This window comes from Dipodomys ordii, unplaced genomic scaffold, assembly GCF_000151885.1.
Source record: "Dipodomys ordii isolate 6190 unplaced genomic scaffold, Dord_2.0 Scaffold226, whole genome shotgun sequence".
NCBI classification, from domain to species: domain Eukaryota; kingdom Metazoa; phylum Chordata; class Mammalia; order Rodentia; family Heteromyidae; genus Dipodomys; species Dipodomys ordii.
Window position 1 is genome coordinate 995,785 of NW_012267442.1, and position 16,994 is coordinate 1,012,778.

Consider the following 16,994-nt stretch of genomic DNA (forward strand, 5'->3'; position numbering starts at 1 on the left):
GCAGGGGAAAATACAATTAACTTCACTCCCACTGCTACTTTATGAAATCTGTGCTATCCACAGTTCTAGGAAACACAAAGGTACAAGAGCAGCATTCTGTTGTCCTGATCTAACCATGTGCAGTTGAGCTTACAAGTGATATGAGGTGGCTGAGCCTAAATAATTTGCAGCCACCCTAGTGCCTAGACAGATGGGGGACTGGGCTCTCTACTCAGCTCCAAAGCCTAGGAGGTGAGACAAGCTATCCTTTGAAGTGCAGATGCCAAGCTCAATGGGATGAGCTAGGAGGGCTCTGCTTTACAGAAATGCAGATGTCATAGCCTTTGGAAAGCTGAATGCTCTGATTCTGCACTGATTAGCTCCATAAATGGCTTGAATCACCAGCCTCTCAGTAGCCTCTAAGCACACCCTATCAGGAAAGTTAAGGCCTATCTTCCCTGGATGGAAAAGTTCTGCTGGTACCTGAGAATGTCCATTTAAAGTCTGGCATTTTGTCTTCAGTGGTGGGGGAAGGTGATGCCCCCCACCCCCTTTCTCAGATATCCCAGACATCTGGGATAATTCACATTACAACACAAGTAAGGCCAACGCTTTGGGTCCAATGTCAACATGGACTCATGATGACCCCACAGTGAGATCTTGAAACTAAAGCACAGGAAAGCCCCTGAAAATTTCTTCAAGAACCTCCAAAAAGGTTCACGGGAAAATAATGTCTTAATGATAGAAGACATGCTCTGACACAAAAGACAGGACAGAGCTCTTTATCCAGCCTGACAATGAGTACAGTATGGGGTAATAGAAGGAGGGATGTGGGTAGCACATTTTATCTGAAGTAAAAACCAATTTCTAAGTGATGGCTGATGTGCAGTCTGATTCAGCCTTATTGGAACCATGGTTAGGAAGAGTATCATGTCTAAGCAGCTCCCTTTCTGCACACCACAGCAGACCATGTGTGATGTATCCTGGGTTTTGATGCACGAAGTAGATGGCAGAAACAAGTAACTCCAGAAAGCTTGGGGGTCCTTCCAATTGTTTTTCTGAATGTGAAGAAGCTCTCTGAGCTTCAAGAAGAAAGGAAGAAGTTGACTTACCTTGAGGACCCAAGATATATCTGAATCTCTACCTCTACCTCTGTTTCATCTATCTATAAATGTATGTATGTATGTAAAACGTATGTATGTAGATAGGTAGGTAGGTAGGTATCTAGCTATGTACTTACCATCTATTCTTGAGTCATGAGTTATACCTGTAACTCATCTTTTGTTTTTGTTTTTGAGATTAGGTTCTTGCTCACTTCCAATTCTCACTTCCCCTGCCTCTGCATCTTGAGCATACTGGGATTATAGGCATTCTCTACCATTCCCGCTCTCAAAATTCTAACTGGAACAACTACAACTTAGAGTAGATATCTGGAATCCTTACTAATCATACCTCAGAAAAGCATAAGGAGTTACTATTTCACCAAATCCAATCCCCAGATCTGCTGGGATTTTGGAAATTTCTGGAAAATGGTCTAAGAGGGAATATATGGATGAGGGCTCCTCATACTGTGAACAATTTTCACACAAAGCATTACAGGTCTATAACCTTCATTTAGGGAGAAACTGACCTCTAATTTAATATCTTTAATTAATGTATGTAGGTCCCGTTTTAAAATTAGAACATCTCATACTTACGCATTTTATAGCCTTTGACTGTACAGGCCAGGCTGAAGGCTTGGATCAACCAGCAACAATTTTGTACCAATGCCCCAATGTATCCACATGCTCCTATCTGAAATACAAATGGGAGGTCAGTTCTCCATCTCTGAACCTAAAAAGCAAGTTTGGTTTCTTATGACCCCAGCATGTGCGGGAATTCACAAGGACCCAATGCCAATGATTACAGAAGGGAGTTACACCTAAAAGTCCAGTTACCATGTTGGCCTATTTTAGCTGATTAGATAGCAAAGTGAATTCCTAAAAATTAGACCTAATGATTAAAAGGAGGGTCTTCAGTGTGATGCTTCTGCAAAAAAACACTTCTCTTTTCAAGGAAGAAATTCTGAGCCATTTTAGGAAGAAACCCAGATTCTGAAAATAGATATACATTGAGACCTATGACTTTGATTTTGGTACACTTACTTTTACACAGGTCTGACAATTAAATCTATGTTATCCTCAAGGAGATCATCCCAGACCTAAGCTGCGGGGCAGACTTCAAGGAACAGTAAGCAGAGGTTGGCCTTTGCACCCAGGGGCTGTGCTTCTTGGATTCAACCAGCTTTGGCTAGAAAATATTTGGAAAACCATTGATTGTCCCTTATTGAACCTGCAAAGATTTTTGTTTGTCATTATTCCTTAAACAACGTAGACAAACAACTATTTTCATATCATTTATGGGTGTCCATGGAGGTTCCAACACCAGTCCTCAGGGGACACCAAGGAAGGGTTTTGTCTTTTGGGGCTTGTTTGGCTAATTTTCTGGGTAAAGAAATCCTTTTTGTTGTTGTTGATCAGTAAATAGCTGTCTTACAAAAATGAATGTATCAAGATAGTTATGTTAAATTCCCTGAAGGGTGAATTTTAAATAGTCATTAACCACCTCTGGTCAGGTGATAATTCACTGTGTGTATGGGGGGAATATGTGAGTATGGATCCTTAGGCCCTGTTCCTAAAGCAGTGGTTATTCAGCCAGAAATCCCAATTCTAATCTTATGTTATCAAACTTTTGTTCCTCTTGTAAGAGGCAACTTAAAAGACTTTCAGCCAGATGTAGGTGGCTTACACCAGCAATCCCAGCTAATCAGGAGGCTGAGATCTGCTGATTGCCACTCAAAGCCATAGTAGGCAGAAAGGTCTGTGAGACTTTTATCTCCAATTAACTAGCAAATGCCAGAAGTAGAGCTGTGATTCAACTGGCAGAGTGCCAGCCTTGAGGGAACAAGCTGAAAAATATCATCAAGGCTCTGAATTTAAGCCTTAGTATTGGGAGGGAGGGAGGGAGAAAGGGAGAAGGAGAAGAGAGAGAAAGAGAGGAAAGAGAGCAAGAGAGAGGCTTTTGCTGAGCCTGGTGAATTAACTAAAAGTCCCTCAACTTTGTACTTTGCTCTTTTATCTGTGCTGTTCTCTGAAGCAGTCAACTTTATGATCACCTTGGGCACCAAGTAAGATAAGCATCTTGTGTGGAAGGCAAATTACCATTCTAACAAGCAGTGTCTTCTCAGGAGATTACCTAGTTCCTATTCTGTTCCAGTAATAAATGATAACAACTTTCCCAGAACTCCTCCAAAAGGGCAAAGACTGAGCTCATAGATTAGGTTACCAGGTCATACCCGTGTCTTGGGACTGCTTTAGCTCTGTATACCTTCCTCATCCCTTGCTTCCAGTTTTCCCTCTTTAACTTGAAGCCAATGTCAGATGGCTGAAATGTACTAAAGTGCTATCTTTCCATGGCTGACATGGAATAAATCTCCTTTTTTTGCCTTTTACCATGTCTCCTTATTTGGCATATGGGGGTGAGTGATTGGATCTAACTTGGGACTCCTAGAGTTTTGGACCTTGTTTCTAAAAATTCAATTTCACTCTTTTCTAAGCAGGGGAACATCTTCCCTTCTTTGTGTCTCTGGAGAATCTTGAATTTTCTTTTTTTTTAATGGCATGAAGTTTAGGAATCTTACTCTTCACTTAGGTTGAAGTAAGGAGACTGGGTCTAAGCAAAAAGAGGACATTCTTCCACTTTAAAATGTGTTTTGAGTTGGTAAGTTTCAGAAAAGTCTTGATCTCCTTATTTGGTTTGGCTTATATTTATCATCTTTGTTAGATTTGAGTGCTCACTGGGTTTTGGATTTATTTTGATTATGTTCAGATCTGATTTGTTTTCTCCTTTGTTAAGATGAATTCCCTGCACCTTGTGTGGTTGTTGGCCATATACGCTGTGTGTTAGTTGTATTTGGCAAGGGTGAGGTAGGGCTTTGTGACTGGAGCGCCCCTGCTGCCCGCTAGTGCTCTGATACAGACTCCAAAATCGGCCTTGTAAGTGGTGGCTTCTTTCTTCTCCAGACTGTATCTACCATGGAACAAGGTAAGATCTAAGCCAACTTTTATATTTGCTTTGTTCTTAAAATGTGGCAATCATTCTCACAAATGATTATATTACCATAATTTTAAAATAGGTATATCTTCCTCTTTAGAATGTGGGTTCCCTAAGGGTAAAAACTGAATCCTATTTATTGCTAGCTCTTCAGCAAAGAAGCTTATAACAATGGACAGATGAATGGATAGATGGATGGATGGATGGATGGATGGATGGATGGATTAGCTCTAACAGGAGATCCTTCATCTTGAGACTGGCTCCAGCATGAAATGGCCTGTTTTCCAGTCCCCTACCCTCTTTTTCAATTCTCAGTACTTTCCACATGTAAATTAATGTGAGTGGGGTAAAGTGCTGACCTGCCTGAAGCCATGTCTATCATCAACTAGAAAATTAATCTTTCAATAGACACTAGGCAAAATAAATTATGCAAATATCTATGACTATATAACGTGGCTCTCCTAGACCTCTAAACACAATGCTATACATTATATATCAGCTCCTTCCCATCACCTACAATAGCTTTTGCAGTTCACTGGCTGATGAGCTCATCCCTAAATACCTAGGTGGGAAAGAAGTAATGGATCATTACATAATCACTCTTCTAACTCACCACCAGTTACAGATGTAAGAAGCGGGCACAGGGCTAAGTTAAAGGCAGATGGAGAAGCACTGACTCCTTCAGCTTGAGCCATGCTAGATCCAGGATATTAAGGCACGAGACTTAGGAGTTAAGAATAGAATTGATGGGGGCTGGGAAGGTAGCTCAGTGGTAGAGTGCTTGCCTTGCATGCATGAGGCCCTGGGTTTGATTCCTCAGCACCACATAAGCAAAAAAAAAAAAAAAAGAATAGAATTGATATTGATAGATGACTTGATTTGGGATTCATTTTCTTAGGTTTTCCACTCTTCCGTTTACAATGCCTTTAAACTTTTTCAAGAGCTCAGGCTAAGAATATCCTGGGTAAATATTTCAAGAAAAATACTTGGTAAAACTTGTTTTTGTACTAAAAGGAGATTTTGTCCAAGGTAAAGAAACGTAAAGACCCAGAGTTAGTATACTGGCTAGCTTTAATGTCTCTCTGGTCCCACATGGTCTGACATGATAATGTCAAGAATGATTAAGGTGTACCAGGTACCCAAAACAAAAGGAATATTAATTCTTCTGCCTTATTTTCTAGTATAAGTACCACTAAGGCTTGAGTGTTCTGATACACAGGTTAGAGAAAGCTGTAGACATCTTCCCCTGGTGACCTCTTTGGTCCAACATAATGCTATCGATAAGCCCATAAAAGGTTCTTAACCAAATCCTACAGCACTAAATAACTCAAGGGGTATCCTTGGGGGCTAAAAGATAAGTGCTATAGAATTACCAATACTATAGAATTATGACTGGGCATGTAATTTATTTGTCCTGGTAAAGAAAGGACACAGGTATTTACTAGCTGAACAAACAGGATGTCTCTACTAATCTGAATGCCTCTGCTTAGAAGCCATTGCGATGCTGAATTCTTTCTGACGTCTACCACATCTAGGTATATAAGATGTTCCTGCACCTCATTCTTTCTCTTTACCAATCCCCACCCCACATAACAGTCTATAGAGCTATGTTGAATTTATTTCACACTGCTACAATTCTTTCTATGTAACAGTGTTTTATTTTCAAACACCACATTACTTTGAAAAGATTCGGTTCATCTGATTCAGTTAATCAAAGAGTCACTTGGTAATCCATGCAGTGAGTGATGACACCTCAAGAAGAATAGGATTAATTAATAAAATACATTGTAGAATCCATTCCTTTGAATACAGATCCCTTTGAAGTATGACCTTAAAGGAGTAAAAATGAGTAGAAAGAATTTGGCCTAATCTGGAGCAATAAAAATGTAGTAAACAGTCATTTGGATCCTGAATTTTCTGCACCTTATCTGAGGCTTTTAACAGTGTCACATGAGAAGCATGAGGATTTTAATAACCACTGAGTTGATTGTTTAGCCTTACACCAAAACTACAAGTGTGTTATACAGTGAGATCCACTTACTGACAGGATATTTTTCATTGTAATCACAAAAACGTTGTATGCAATCAGCCAGTCCCAGTAGCGCAGGATGCTCTTGATGGGTTTCAATAGCAGGTCGCCTCCAAAGAGCAAGAAATAGAAACATGCCACCAAATAGCCCATGCAAAATATGCTGATCCTGGTTGTTCCCGTAATGAAGATGATAGTGAGGACGAACCAGAAGAGGTAGCTAAAGATGATCACTTTGGACATGTCCAAGTAAGATCTGGTGGGGGGGAAAAAACCTCCAAACAGTAAAGAGACAACAACAAAACAAGCAAAAAGCAAAGTCAGGATTTCTACTGTATGAAGGGGAAAAATTCATACTTTATATTGGACTCCCTATAAGCACTTGGCAAACCATACTGTGATCTTTCATTTCACACTGCCTGGTGTATAGAAAACCCCTGCATCATTAGTAATGTACAAATAGATGAATTAGGAAAAGTCTGTGTGAATGTATGCTTATCATTTTCTTTTGGTCAAATTTCTCACAAATAGCTTCTTCTCAAGCAAGGTTAGAAAGAGGTCTGAAGTAGAGGAGCCATCTGCATGAAATGCTCACACACTAGGTGACTTATTGACAGGAAGCCATTGTTACCTGCAGTGAATAAAATCTGGCACAGGGTTGTGTTGGCTGAATGAGGCTGCATCTAGGTTCATGCAAATTTCCACATTGTCCCCAGCCATGATTCGCACTGCAGCTTTATTTTCATCCTCAAAAATCTGCCGTTGCAAGGAGGCGCACAGGAGCAGCATGAAGTCATCTGGCAAGACAAAGGTAGGTGACTAACACATTGGGGTCCAGAATGTCACAAGCAGCATGAGCTGGTCCCTAACCCCTGTGGGAAGTGCATCCCCAAAGTTCTTACTATAGGACTACTTCTAGGGCCTAGAAACAATCTTCACTCCCCAGTGTGGCAGAGGGAAGACAGTACACACAAGGTGGGACCTCACCACGGGAAACCCTGGGTTCTGGTCTCCCATTGCTTTGTACCATTGTTCGGTGTTCATTACTAAGCTTCTAGTTGTCAAGAATCTTTCCTGAGACAATATGGATTTACATTAATTTCCCATCTTTTTTTTTTTTTGAATTGAGGCTCCACTGGTAGCCAATGTCTTCTCTCTTGGCTTTTTTCAGTCAAAACTGGTGCTCTACCACTTTAGCCAAACCTCCACTTTTGGCTTTTGGCTGGTTAATGGGTGATAAGAGTTTCACAGACTTTTCTGCCTGGGCTGACTTGGAACTCTGCAGTCCTTATATCTTAGCCTCTTGAAGAGCTAGAATTAGAAACATAAGCCATGCTTGCCGGGATTCTTACTAGTTTTGAGAAAGGTACTGGAGCCCTTTCCTTCCTCACATTCTAATCTTTTACATGTGATAGATGTGACACTTCTGTTTTTGTTAAATCTTGCCATCTCCCAGTGCATCAGCAGCCACAGGACTTTTCCAGAGCATAGTCACACTGAAGGTCGCAGAGAGGAAGACAGGAAGGGAAATGTCTGAGAGCTCTTTGGCACAGACTCCCCAGGCCAGATCACCAGGGCCAAGTCACAGGTTGCTTCTTTGGTCCTAAAATTATCCCTGAAATATTTAGGAAGGGTGGGCACTTGAGTTTTCTATATTTCTTAGCACTCTCCACTGTCTTGGAGAGAGAGAGGGAGAAAGAGAGAGAGAGAGTTTGGGGGAAGAAAAGGAAACTGCTCCAATCTTTCATTTACTGGCTTCTTTCAAAGGTTTTGACCTTGTATTCCAGTCTTTTAATGAATCTGGTAGCCTCTTTCTTGCCACCACAGCTTTGTTTTTCATTTTGGCCTGCCTGACTGTGGCATCTTGAAACCTGTCCAAAGCTCAACTTAAAAGACCCCCCTCTCCACCATTTTAGAAAAGGTGGGTGTGTAGATACACGTACTTAGGGAGGGAGTTGGAATTGGAAGGTGAATTATGCAAGTGAATGTGGTACTTCAATGTTGATTTATTAATATTTGCAAATGTAATAGAGCAATTAGGAGCCATTAATGATTTGCAATATTCATGAATAAAACAACCCTTTCCATGATTGTAAAGTTCAGGGAAAGAAGCAAAAGCACTAATGCTTACTGTGTGAAGAATAAACAGCAAATGTAAACCCAAGTACCAATGTTGTGAGCCCTGTGGTAGAAACACTTACAGACCAAAAACACAGGGTTGGGCCGCACAATGAAATCAGGGAAGTATAACCATTTGATGATGTTGTCATTGAAATTGGCACCCTTGAACCTCCATGGGTAATCTGTGGGGGGAGGGAGGAGATAAACAGCAAGCATCAGTTCTCTAGTGGCCATTGATAATGACTTCTGCTAAAAGCAAGGTGGGGGCTGCTCACCTCGACAGGGGGCAGGTGGGATGCCAATGCAGATAAAGTACTGGAAGGTGATGATACAGGCCAAGAAGCAGCAGTACTTGGGCCAGACCTCAGCGATGGCTTTTCTTCTGCGTCGATACAAGACGGCAATCAGCCAACAGGCATGAATCATGGCATAGAAATCCATTCGCTGACCGATTACATTCACTGACATTAGGAAACAGGTCTGTGTAAGGGTGATAAGAGGCAAGAGAGACTGAGTTTACAGGGAAGGGGAATAAAATTGGGTTTAATGCACTTGCTAGGGTAGAGAACCTTTGCTTAGGCCATCTCTACTTAGTGTCTTTTAGTGTGATATAGAAATACTGTACAAGTTATTTCCAAAGAGATGACTGACTATGCCATTGTCATAATAACCACCTCATATGGATGAGACGGCCAGTGATGATGTCATCATTGCAAATTGTTCTGTTAAAGGGATATCAGTGAAGTAGGCCCTGAGAGGAGACTGGAGCTGGTACAACTTCTTTCCAGGCTTTGCCTTTGTTTTAAGGATTTTAGACCCCATTTTTGACTGACCTTTAAGGGTGGTGACTAAAAACTTTTGATTGTTCAGTTAAGGACTGACCAATAAAACAGATCGGTTGTAATCTTGCTCAAACTGGCAATATCACACGCTTACGGTAAACTCTGCTTTTTGCACGTGCTTAAGGTAAACTCCACTAAACTCCTCCTTTGTGCATGCTTACCATAAACTTCACCTTTTGCACATGCTTACCATAAATTCTGTCATACTCACTGAATTTGTGAGCCATTCAAACCAAAAGCGATAGGCTGGTTTAAACAGCCATTATGAGACAAACTGTAACCTCATTGGCCACTTGCATGTGGTCTGGTATGACTGTGCAATCTTTTGTGTGTGTGTGACAATCTCAATGGTCACCTGCATGACCAGGCTTGACCTCGTGAATTTTGCCTTTAAAAACCAAAGTAGGTGGGCGGCTCGGGGTTGCAGTATCAGCTCCGAGCCTGTGCTGTAGCCCTGGCTGGTCAGTGTAGGAACATTCTCAATAAAGTTGCTTCTTTGTTAACAACTTTGTTGCAGTGGGCTTTGTCACTCCGGAGGAGTAGGTGGGCTTGCCTGCCTGAGTAAGGGTCTTCCTACTACATCATTACCACAATCACATCAGGTTAGAACATTCACTTTGGCCGCAGTTTGCACTTATAAAAAACAGAGTAAAAAAGAGGTTAGTAATACAATTTTGGAGGTGACAGGACTGGGGCTGGAACACAGGACCTCAGGCTCTTGATCAGCTTTGTGCTCAAGGCTGGTGTTCTACCACTTGGGCCACACCTCCACTTCTGACTTTTTGGTGATGAATTAGAGATAAGGGTCTCAAGAACTTTCCTACTTGGGCTGGCTTTGAACTGCAATCCTCAGATCTCAGCCTGGTTAGCTAGGCTTACAGCACCCAACAAATAAAATTTTATTTTTAATATGGAATGAATAGGATAACTGGTCTCCACACATTTAGATAGTTCTTGACATCCAGAAAGGTCTCCATTGCAGCTGGGGAAATGGAAAATTCCCAGCTAACCTACCAGTAGCAGCAATATCTCTATACCCCAAGGGGGTCAGATTTCCTGAAGATAGCTGATGAGGCTCTGGTGACCAGCTAGCCAAAGACATTACTTGACTTTTCATGGAAAACAGAAATAAATCACCTTGGTAAGAAAACTCACCTCCAGGCCAAATTTGTAGAAGAAGTAGTTTATGAAGTATTTGGCACAATTAATAAGCCCATCATCTAGATGCAATCTTGTAATGTCATGAAAGATAGTTTTAGACACGGGGGCTGTAAGGTTGTTGTGACCTCGATAGTACTCCTGATGGCGGTAGATGGTAACTTCAAAGGCCAGAATAGCCAACATCAGAAGATTATTCTACAAACGATAAGCAAGAAAAACCAACTGGGTATACCAAATATGTTATGATTTGTTACTATTAAGCAATCCCCTTCACTGTACTTAATTTTGGATATCTAAAAGGACATTTTTAATAAAAATTCTACCTGCATTCAACGTAGGATTGATTGTAAGGCTTATTTTCTCTGTCTTATTAATTGTGGAGTAATCTTCATTGTAGAAATCAGGCTGTGTGCCATGGTAACAGGATCTAGAATCTCTTTCTCTCTTTTTTTTTGGTCGGTCATGGGCCTTGAATTCTGGGCCTGGGCATTATCCCTCAGCTCTTCAGCTCAAGGTGAGTGCTCTACCGCTTGAACCACAGCACCATTTCCAGGATCTAGAATCTCTATACAACAGACTGGTTGTTCCTTCTACTTACTTGCTAAGTATACTTCATATGCTGAGGAAGCAGAATACCTGCCTACTGGAGGATGACAGTCTAATCTTATTTGGAACTGTAAGTGCATATAGAACAGAGCCATCCTGGAAGCATACTATGCTGGAGGAGTGGGATGTCAGCTGGAGGGGGAGCTTTAATACTTCTGAAATCTGACCAGAGAACTTATGCTCATGAGGGTAAAATTATAGTTCTTATGATAATGATGAAAATAATTAATGTATGGGTAAATAGATGACAGATATTAGTCAAATTGCTCTTTTCAAATATTAATGTATTTTATTCTTCTAAAAGCAACTTACAGCACTACCTACTATGTAAAGAAAAACTGTAAATATGCAGTATATGAAGTTTTAGTATATTTAAAAATCCTAGTCAGGCACTAGTTACTCATACCTGTAAATCCTAGCTACTCAGGAGGTGGAGATCTGAGGATTGAGGTTTGAAGCCAGTCTGGGTCAAATTTGAGAGACTCTTATTCCAATTAACCATCATAAAGTTGGAAGTGGAGCTATGTCCCAAATGGTAGACTGACAGCCTTTCATAGAAAAAGCTAAGGGAAGAATAACCTTGCCCTGATTTAGCAAAAATCTCTCTTTCTCTCTTTCTTTCTCTCCTTCTCCTCCCCTCCTTCTGTCTGTCTGTCTCTTTCTCTCTCTCTTTCTCGCCAACACACACACAAACCTAACTGCCAAGTGTATGGTTTTATTTTAAATGCATGGCTAGTGTAATATGACTGCTTAAGTTATTTGTCAAAGTAAAATGTGAAAAAGTATAAGTTATTTTGTTTGCACTATGTTTGTTTGAGTATTCGTCATCAAAGTTCTTTTTTTTTTAATTGTGAAAATACTGTACAGAGGGGTTATAATTACATGGGCAAGCTAATGAGTACATTTCTTATCAAGCATTGTAGCCTCCTCCTTTGTTTCACCTTCCCATCCCATCCCATCCTCCCCCCCTAACTCCCCCCACCTAACCCTCCTCCTCCCCCCCACCTACCAAAGTTGTAAAGTTCGTTTTCGACATAACGACTTGTATGTCTCGTTGTTGCAATGGGTCCACCTGTATCCCTATTTAAATGATTTTTTTCCCTTCCTCCCCACAAATTATAACAACATCAAATACAGTGAAAGCAGGGGTTATACCGTGGGGAAGGGACATACAAAGCAACAAAGAAATCATCTTATAAATGTGTTAGAAACAATTGCATGAAAGAAAAAAAATTGAATACATATCTTAGGGTTCATTTCCCTAACATCAACTTAACTGACCTTTTCTGCTTGACGCAGACATATACTAGTTATTGCAAATAAGGGAAATCATGGGAGCTATGTTTCTTTGGGCCTGGCTTTATATAATTTTTTCCAAGTCTTTCCATTTCCTAACAAATGGGGCAATGTCATTCTTTCTGATGGAATGCCATCAAAGTTCTTTTGCAAAGATTTTTTATTATTTCTAACTATAATATATATCCTTTAAAAAATATGGAGAGACAGAATTTAAAAATTAAAAATTTGGGGCTGGGAAGGTGGCTCATTGGTAGAGCACTTGCCTTGCATGCTTGAGGCCCTGGGTTCAATTCCTCAGCACCACATAAGCAGAAAAAAAAGCCGGAAGTGGTGCTCTGGCTCAAGTGGTAGAGCACTAGCCTTGAGCTGAGGGACAGCACCCAGGCCCAGAGTTCAGGCCCCACGACCAGACCTTCCCCCTGCCAAAAAAATAAAAAATTTCTTGCACTGCAATGCTCGTGTTTTGTAAACTATGGGATTTCCTTTCCAGACAATTCTCCTTTGCCTCCAGCCTGTTAACATTATGCATGCTGTTATAAAATATATTTTTTAAAAACTTAGCAATTTGTTTTGGACATATTTTAGTTCTGATTTTTTCATTGACCTTGCTTGATGAGCTATTTAGCATATATTTAATATATTTTATCTAAACAAAGTAAGATTGCTTGGCTAACTTCTCTTCAGCATACAAGATCAGTACTGATTTTAATATTCAGTTGTTTATTGCCAAGGTGATTCTAAAAGCCATGTAAGAAGATGCAGTGACTGTCACACAGGGTGCTGAGGCTGTCATGGGAGAGGATTGCAAATGGTATCTGTGCAGTGGCCCAGGCTAAACACAGGAAAACCATTACCCTCAGATAGACAAGCAAAGGAGAAGACTTCCTCAGGCCAACCCATTCTGTTGGGTCAACAGGAGCACTGTAGAGCAGAGACTTGTTCAGTTCATGAAGGGGTATGTTGGTTTGATTTTCATTTGGCTAAAAAAGGAGAGAGAAAATAGAGTCAGTTTGCCAAGTGGGCATGGGCAGATTTTTCTCCCTCAGCTCTGGGCTTGGTAGATTTGGGAGCCCATTTCAAGGGGGATCTAAGCTCCAGAACAGACTTAGGTCTAGGCTGGATAGAATCAGGCTGGCTGACATGACCCATACTCTAGGCTATATGTGCTTGGGGAGGGTACAGGCTCTCCAAATATCTGACTTGCTTTCCTAAAGGACATCAGGAAGGTCTCCCATCCTTGAAGCTCACCAAGGAGCAGTTGACAGAAAAGTTCTCAGGCTTAATAGTTTGTAGCTGGTACAACATTTTGCAGATGATGATCACACATGTCCAGACAGTGCAGACACTCGAGGCTACACGGCGGAGCTTGGCATATGGCAGAGCAAAAGCCCAAGATATCAAAAATACGTAGTTGAACAGAGACACCTGGAAACATAAAATCAGAAATGGGGACAAAAATACATGATATGAAATAACGTTCAAGGGAAGATGACTTGGCTTCTTCAGTTTAGCAAGTATTGCTTGTATCCTTACATGAATAGGGACTAAATGAGTGAATTATGGTCTGAAGGATACTTTTATATGGAAGATAGATAGACATATGATTATTTATTATCAATAAAATACAGCAATATCTAAGTTACAGATGTGTGTGAGTTTCTGTGAGAGCATTTACAAGGGATCTTTGGTTTGATGAAGGGGTTCACAAAGAGCAGAACCAGATGAATGGTGTGAGTAGTGAATGTGAATGATAAATAGTGAATTCCAGGTCAATGGTGCAGAGGCCAAGGCAGGAAAGGGTGGAAAAGTATGGTGAGAACAGAACTACAGATAATTAGGAATTAAGAGTTGGAAGTATAAAATGCCACAGTGGACCAGGCACTGGTGCCTCACACCTATAATCCTAGCTACTCAGGAGGCTGAGGTCTAAGGATCATGGTTTGAAATGAGCTTGGGCAGACAAGTCTGTTAGACTCTTATCTCCAATTAACCACCAAAAAGCTGGAAGGGGTTCAAGTGGTAGAGCACCAGCTTTGAGCAAAAAAGCTAAGGGACAGTGCCCAGGCCTTGAGTTCAAGACTCAGTAAAATGAAGTGAAGTAAAATAAAATGCTACAATGGGTGAGGATGTAAAGATTGTGCCACAGTATTTGTAGTTTGTTATCTACTGTTTTATTTAACTACTTATTTCTAAATCCAAGGCAAGGGATCTGAGGATTAAGGGCTGAACTATTAGGGTAATAAGAATTGCCTTAAAGAATTAATGGAGAATAAAAATAGGTCTCTGTAAGCTATAAAACATAATAACTTTAACATAAGACATAAAACATAATAACTATAAAACATAATAACTTTCTTATTGTACCAAAATATTTTATGTAATTATGCAATTTATGCAATTTTATGCAATTGACTCTCCTCTAATCACCAAATGTTATACTAATTTGGATGTCTGAAAGCAAATCTTAGTTGAGCACCAGTGGCTCACACTTGTAATCATGGCTACTCAGGAGACTGCAACCTGAGGATTTCAGTTTGAAGCCAGCCCAGGCAGGACTCTTATCACGAATAACCACTAAAAAGCTGAAAGTGGTGGTGTGGCTCAAGTGACAGAATGCTAGCTTTGAGATAAAAAAGCTATGGTACAGCTAAAGACCCTGAGTTCAAGACCACTCCCCCCCAATTCTATGAAAACACCGTGAAATTAACCTCTTTGTTGTTTCTTTTACTGCTTATTGAAGGCATTGAGTATACAAACAACACAATTTGAATAGAACTCCACTTTCTGAATAATGGTGAAAAAGAAGAAAAGAATAATAATTTTCTTAAATCCTAAGTCGTTCATGAGGACTCTTGACTTGGGAAGGTCATGGGATGGTGCACTGGGATGTCCATAGCAGCCTGAGACAATGGAGTAGAATGAGCATTCTGCCTGAGGAGAGCCATACTGTTTTGGGAGCACACAGCTGAACATAATCCAAGGTGAGGAAAGATGATCTGTAAGATATTAGAGCTGAACTGAGACTGGAAGTGTAAGCACAAGATAGGTAAGCAGAAGAAAATGCAGGTGCAAGAGTGAACATAAGAGGGGACACATCCCTGGAGAGGCAAATGGTTGGGGTTGGGTGGGCAGTGTGATAGTGTGTGTGTGTGTGTGTGTGTGTGTGTGTGTTGGGACCTGGGATTGAACTCAGGACCTAGACACTTGGTACTGTCCCTAAGCTTTTCCACTCAAATCAGTTATTGCTCCACTTCCAGCTTAGTGGTTAGTTGAAGATAAGACTCTCATGGACTTTCCTCCTTGAGCTGGCTTTGAACATTGATCCTTATATCTCTGCTTCCTTAAGTAGCTAGGATTATAGGCCTTATGCCTGGCTATAGAGGACTTTAAAACCGATTCATGTCCTTGAGTTTAATAATAAGTCTTAATGAAGTGTTTCATACCATGTGATTGTGAGCACAAGAGAGAGAGCGAGAGACAGACAGACAGACAAACAGATAGACAGACAGACAGACAGATAGACAGACACAGAGAAGTCAGAGCCTGGGTGCTATCTCTTGGATACTTTTTCTCAAGGATGGTGCTCTACAACTTGTGCAACACTTTCACTTCCAGATTGTTGATGGTTAATTGGAGAGAAGAGTTTCATAAGCATTTTCTGCCTGGGCTGGTGCTGTCTTCAAACTTCAATCCTCAGATCTCAGTCTCCTGAGTAACTAGAATTACAAACCTGAGCCATCAGTGCCCAGTTTAGCTTAATTTTTTAAAGACTGTAGGCAGTGGCTTCCTGACTTAGTTTTTAGCAAAGATTGTTTGAATGGTGACCAACTCAAAAATAAAACTAAAAATTAAAATTTGTAAATATTATACAAAAATCACTTGTTAAATAGAGACTCTAAATAAAAACTCATTTCAGAGAAAGTTAATTTTTCACAGCAAAGTGAAATAATTGTCGATAATGGTAATTTTTCTTTACAGGCAAGAAAACAGAGGGTTTATACAACTGGACCAGACACTTAGTGTCTTGTCTCCCAAAAGAAAAAAAGCCCAATAGTAAAAAAGTTGAGTACTAGTGAAGACTTTATTCAATTTCAGCACTTGAGTTTACTCCTTGGTAATATAAACTGGAGTGTTACTATTTGCCTTAAAGACAACTTTGGGAGATAGATTCTCACAGGTAGTGCAGAAGAGCTAACCATTCCATGAAATTCACCAGGACTGGATGAAAATAAGAAACCAGAGTATCATGACCAAGCCACTTAGAACCTAAGCCACCAGACTTTCTCTCCATTCCTTCTGTCTTTTCGGTTTCTTGGGTATTCTGAATGTCAAAGCACATGTACCTATCTTCCAGTTGAGATGTACTAACATAATAGGCATTGAATTAAAAAGCACCATGGAGATATGAAGAAGGAAATAGATAGATGGCCTACTGTGATTGGCTCTATTCTGCCTGATAATACAACAAACATTGACTTGCCTCTTTCACAGTAACCCAGATAATGTAGGAGGAAACAATTTTGATGATGTGCAACTCCAAGATCCACCACATGAACACTTGCAATTTGTGAAAATACTCCAGGAACTTTAAGAAGAGCACAGTGAGGCGATCGATCACCAGGTGCCATTTGTTTCTCAAATCTGCAAAACAGTAAGTTCACCCAAGAGCATGATGATTTTATATCTTATTCATTAAACTAAAAACTTTCGGGGCTGGGAAGGTGGCTCAGTGGTAGAGCGCTTGCCTTGCAGGCATGAGGCCGTGGGTTTGATTCCTCAGCACCACATAAGCAGAAAAAGCCAGAAGTGGGCTGTGGCTCAAGTGACAGAGCACTCACCTTGCGCTGAAGAGCTGAGCGACAGCG

At 40.6% G+C, this 16,994-nt stretch overlaps 1 protein-coding gene across 2 annotated transcripts in view; it reads right to left on the reverse strand.

The window, feature by feature from the left end:
* Positions 1–16,994, reverse strand: part of Piezo2 (piezo-type mechanosensitive ion channel component 2) — a 427,547-nt gene that overhangs the window by 66,305 nt on the left and 344,248 nt on the right. For both annotated transcript variants that reach the window (XM_013035844.1, XM_013035843.1), the window contains 9 exons: positions 16,610–16,770; positions 13,378–13,554; positions 12,984–13,109; positions 10,219–10,419; positions 8,497–8,701; positions 8,302–8,403; positions 6,732–6,897; positions 6,113–6,356; positions 1,677–1,773 (listed from right to left, as the gene is read on the reverse strand). In XM_013035844.1, coding sequence (XP_012891298.1) covers positions 1,677–1,773; positions 6,113–6,356; positions 6,732–6,897; positions 8,302–8,403; positions 8,497–8,701; positions 10,219–10,419; positions 12,984–13,109; positions 13,378–13,554; positions 16,610–16,770 — 1,479 coding nt within the window. The remainder of the gene's footprint in view (positions 1–1,676; positions 1,774–6,112; positions 6,357–6,731; positions 6,898–8,301; positions 8,404–8,496; positions 8,702–10,218; positions 10,420–12,983; positions 13,110–13,377; positions 13,555–16,609; positions 16,771–16,994) is intronic.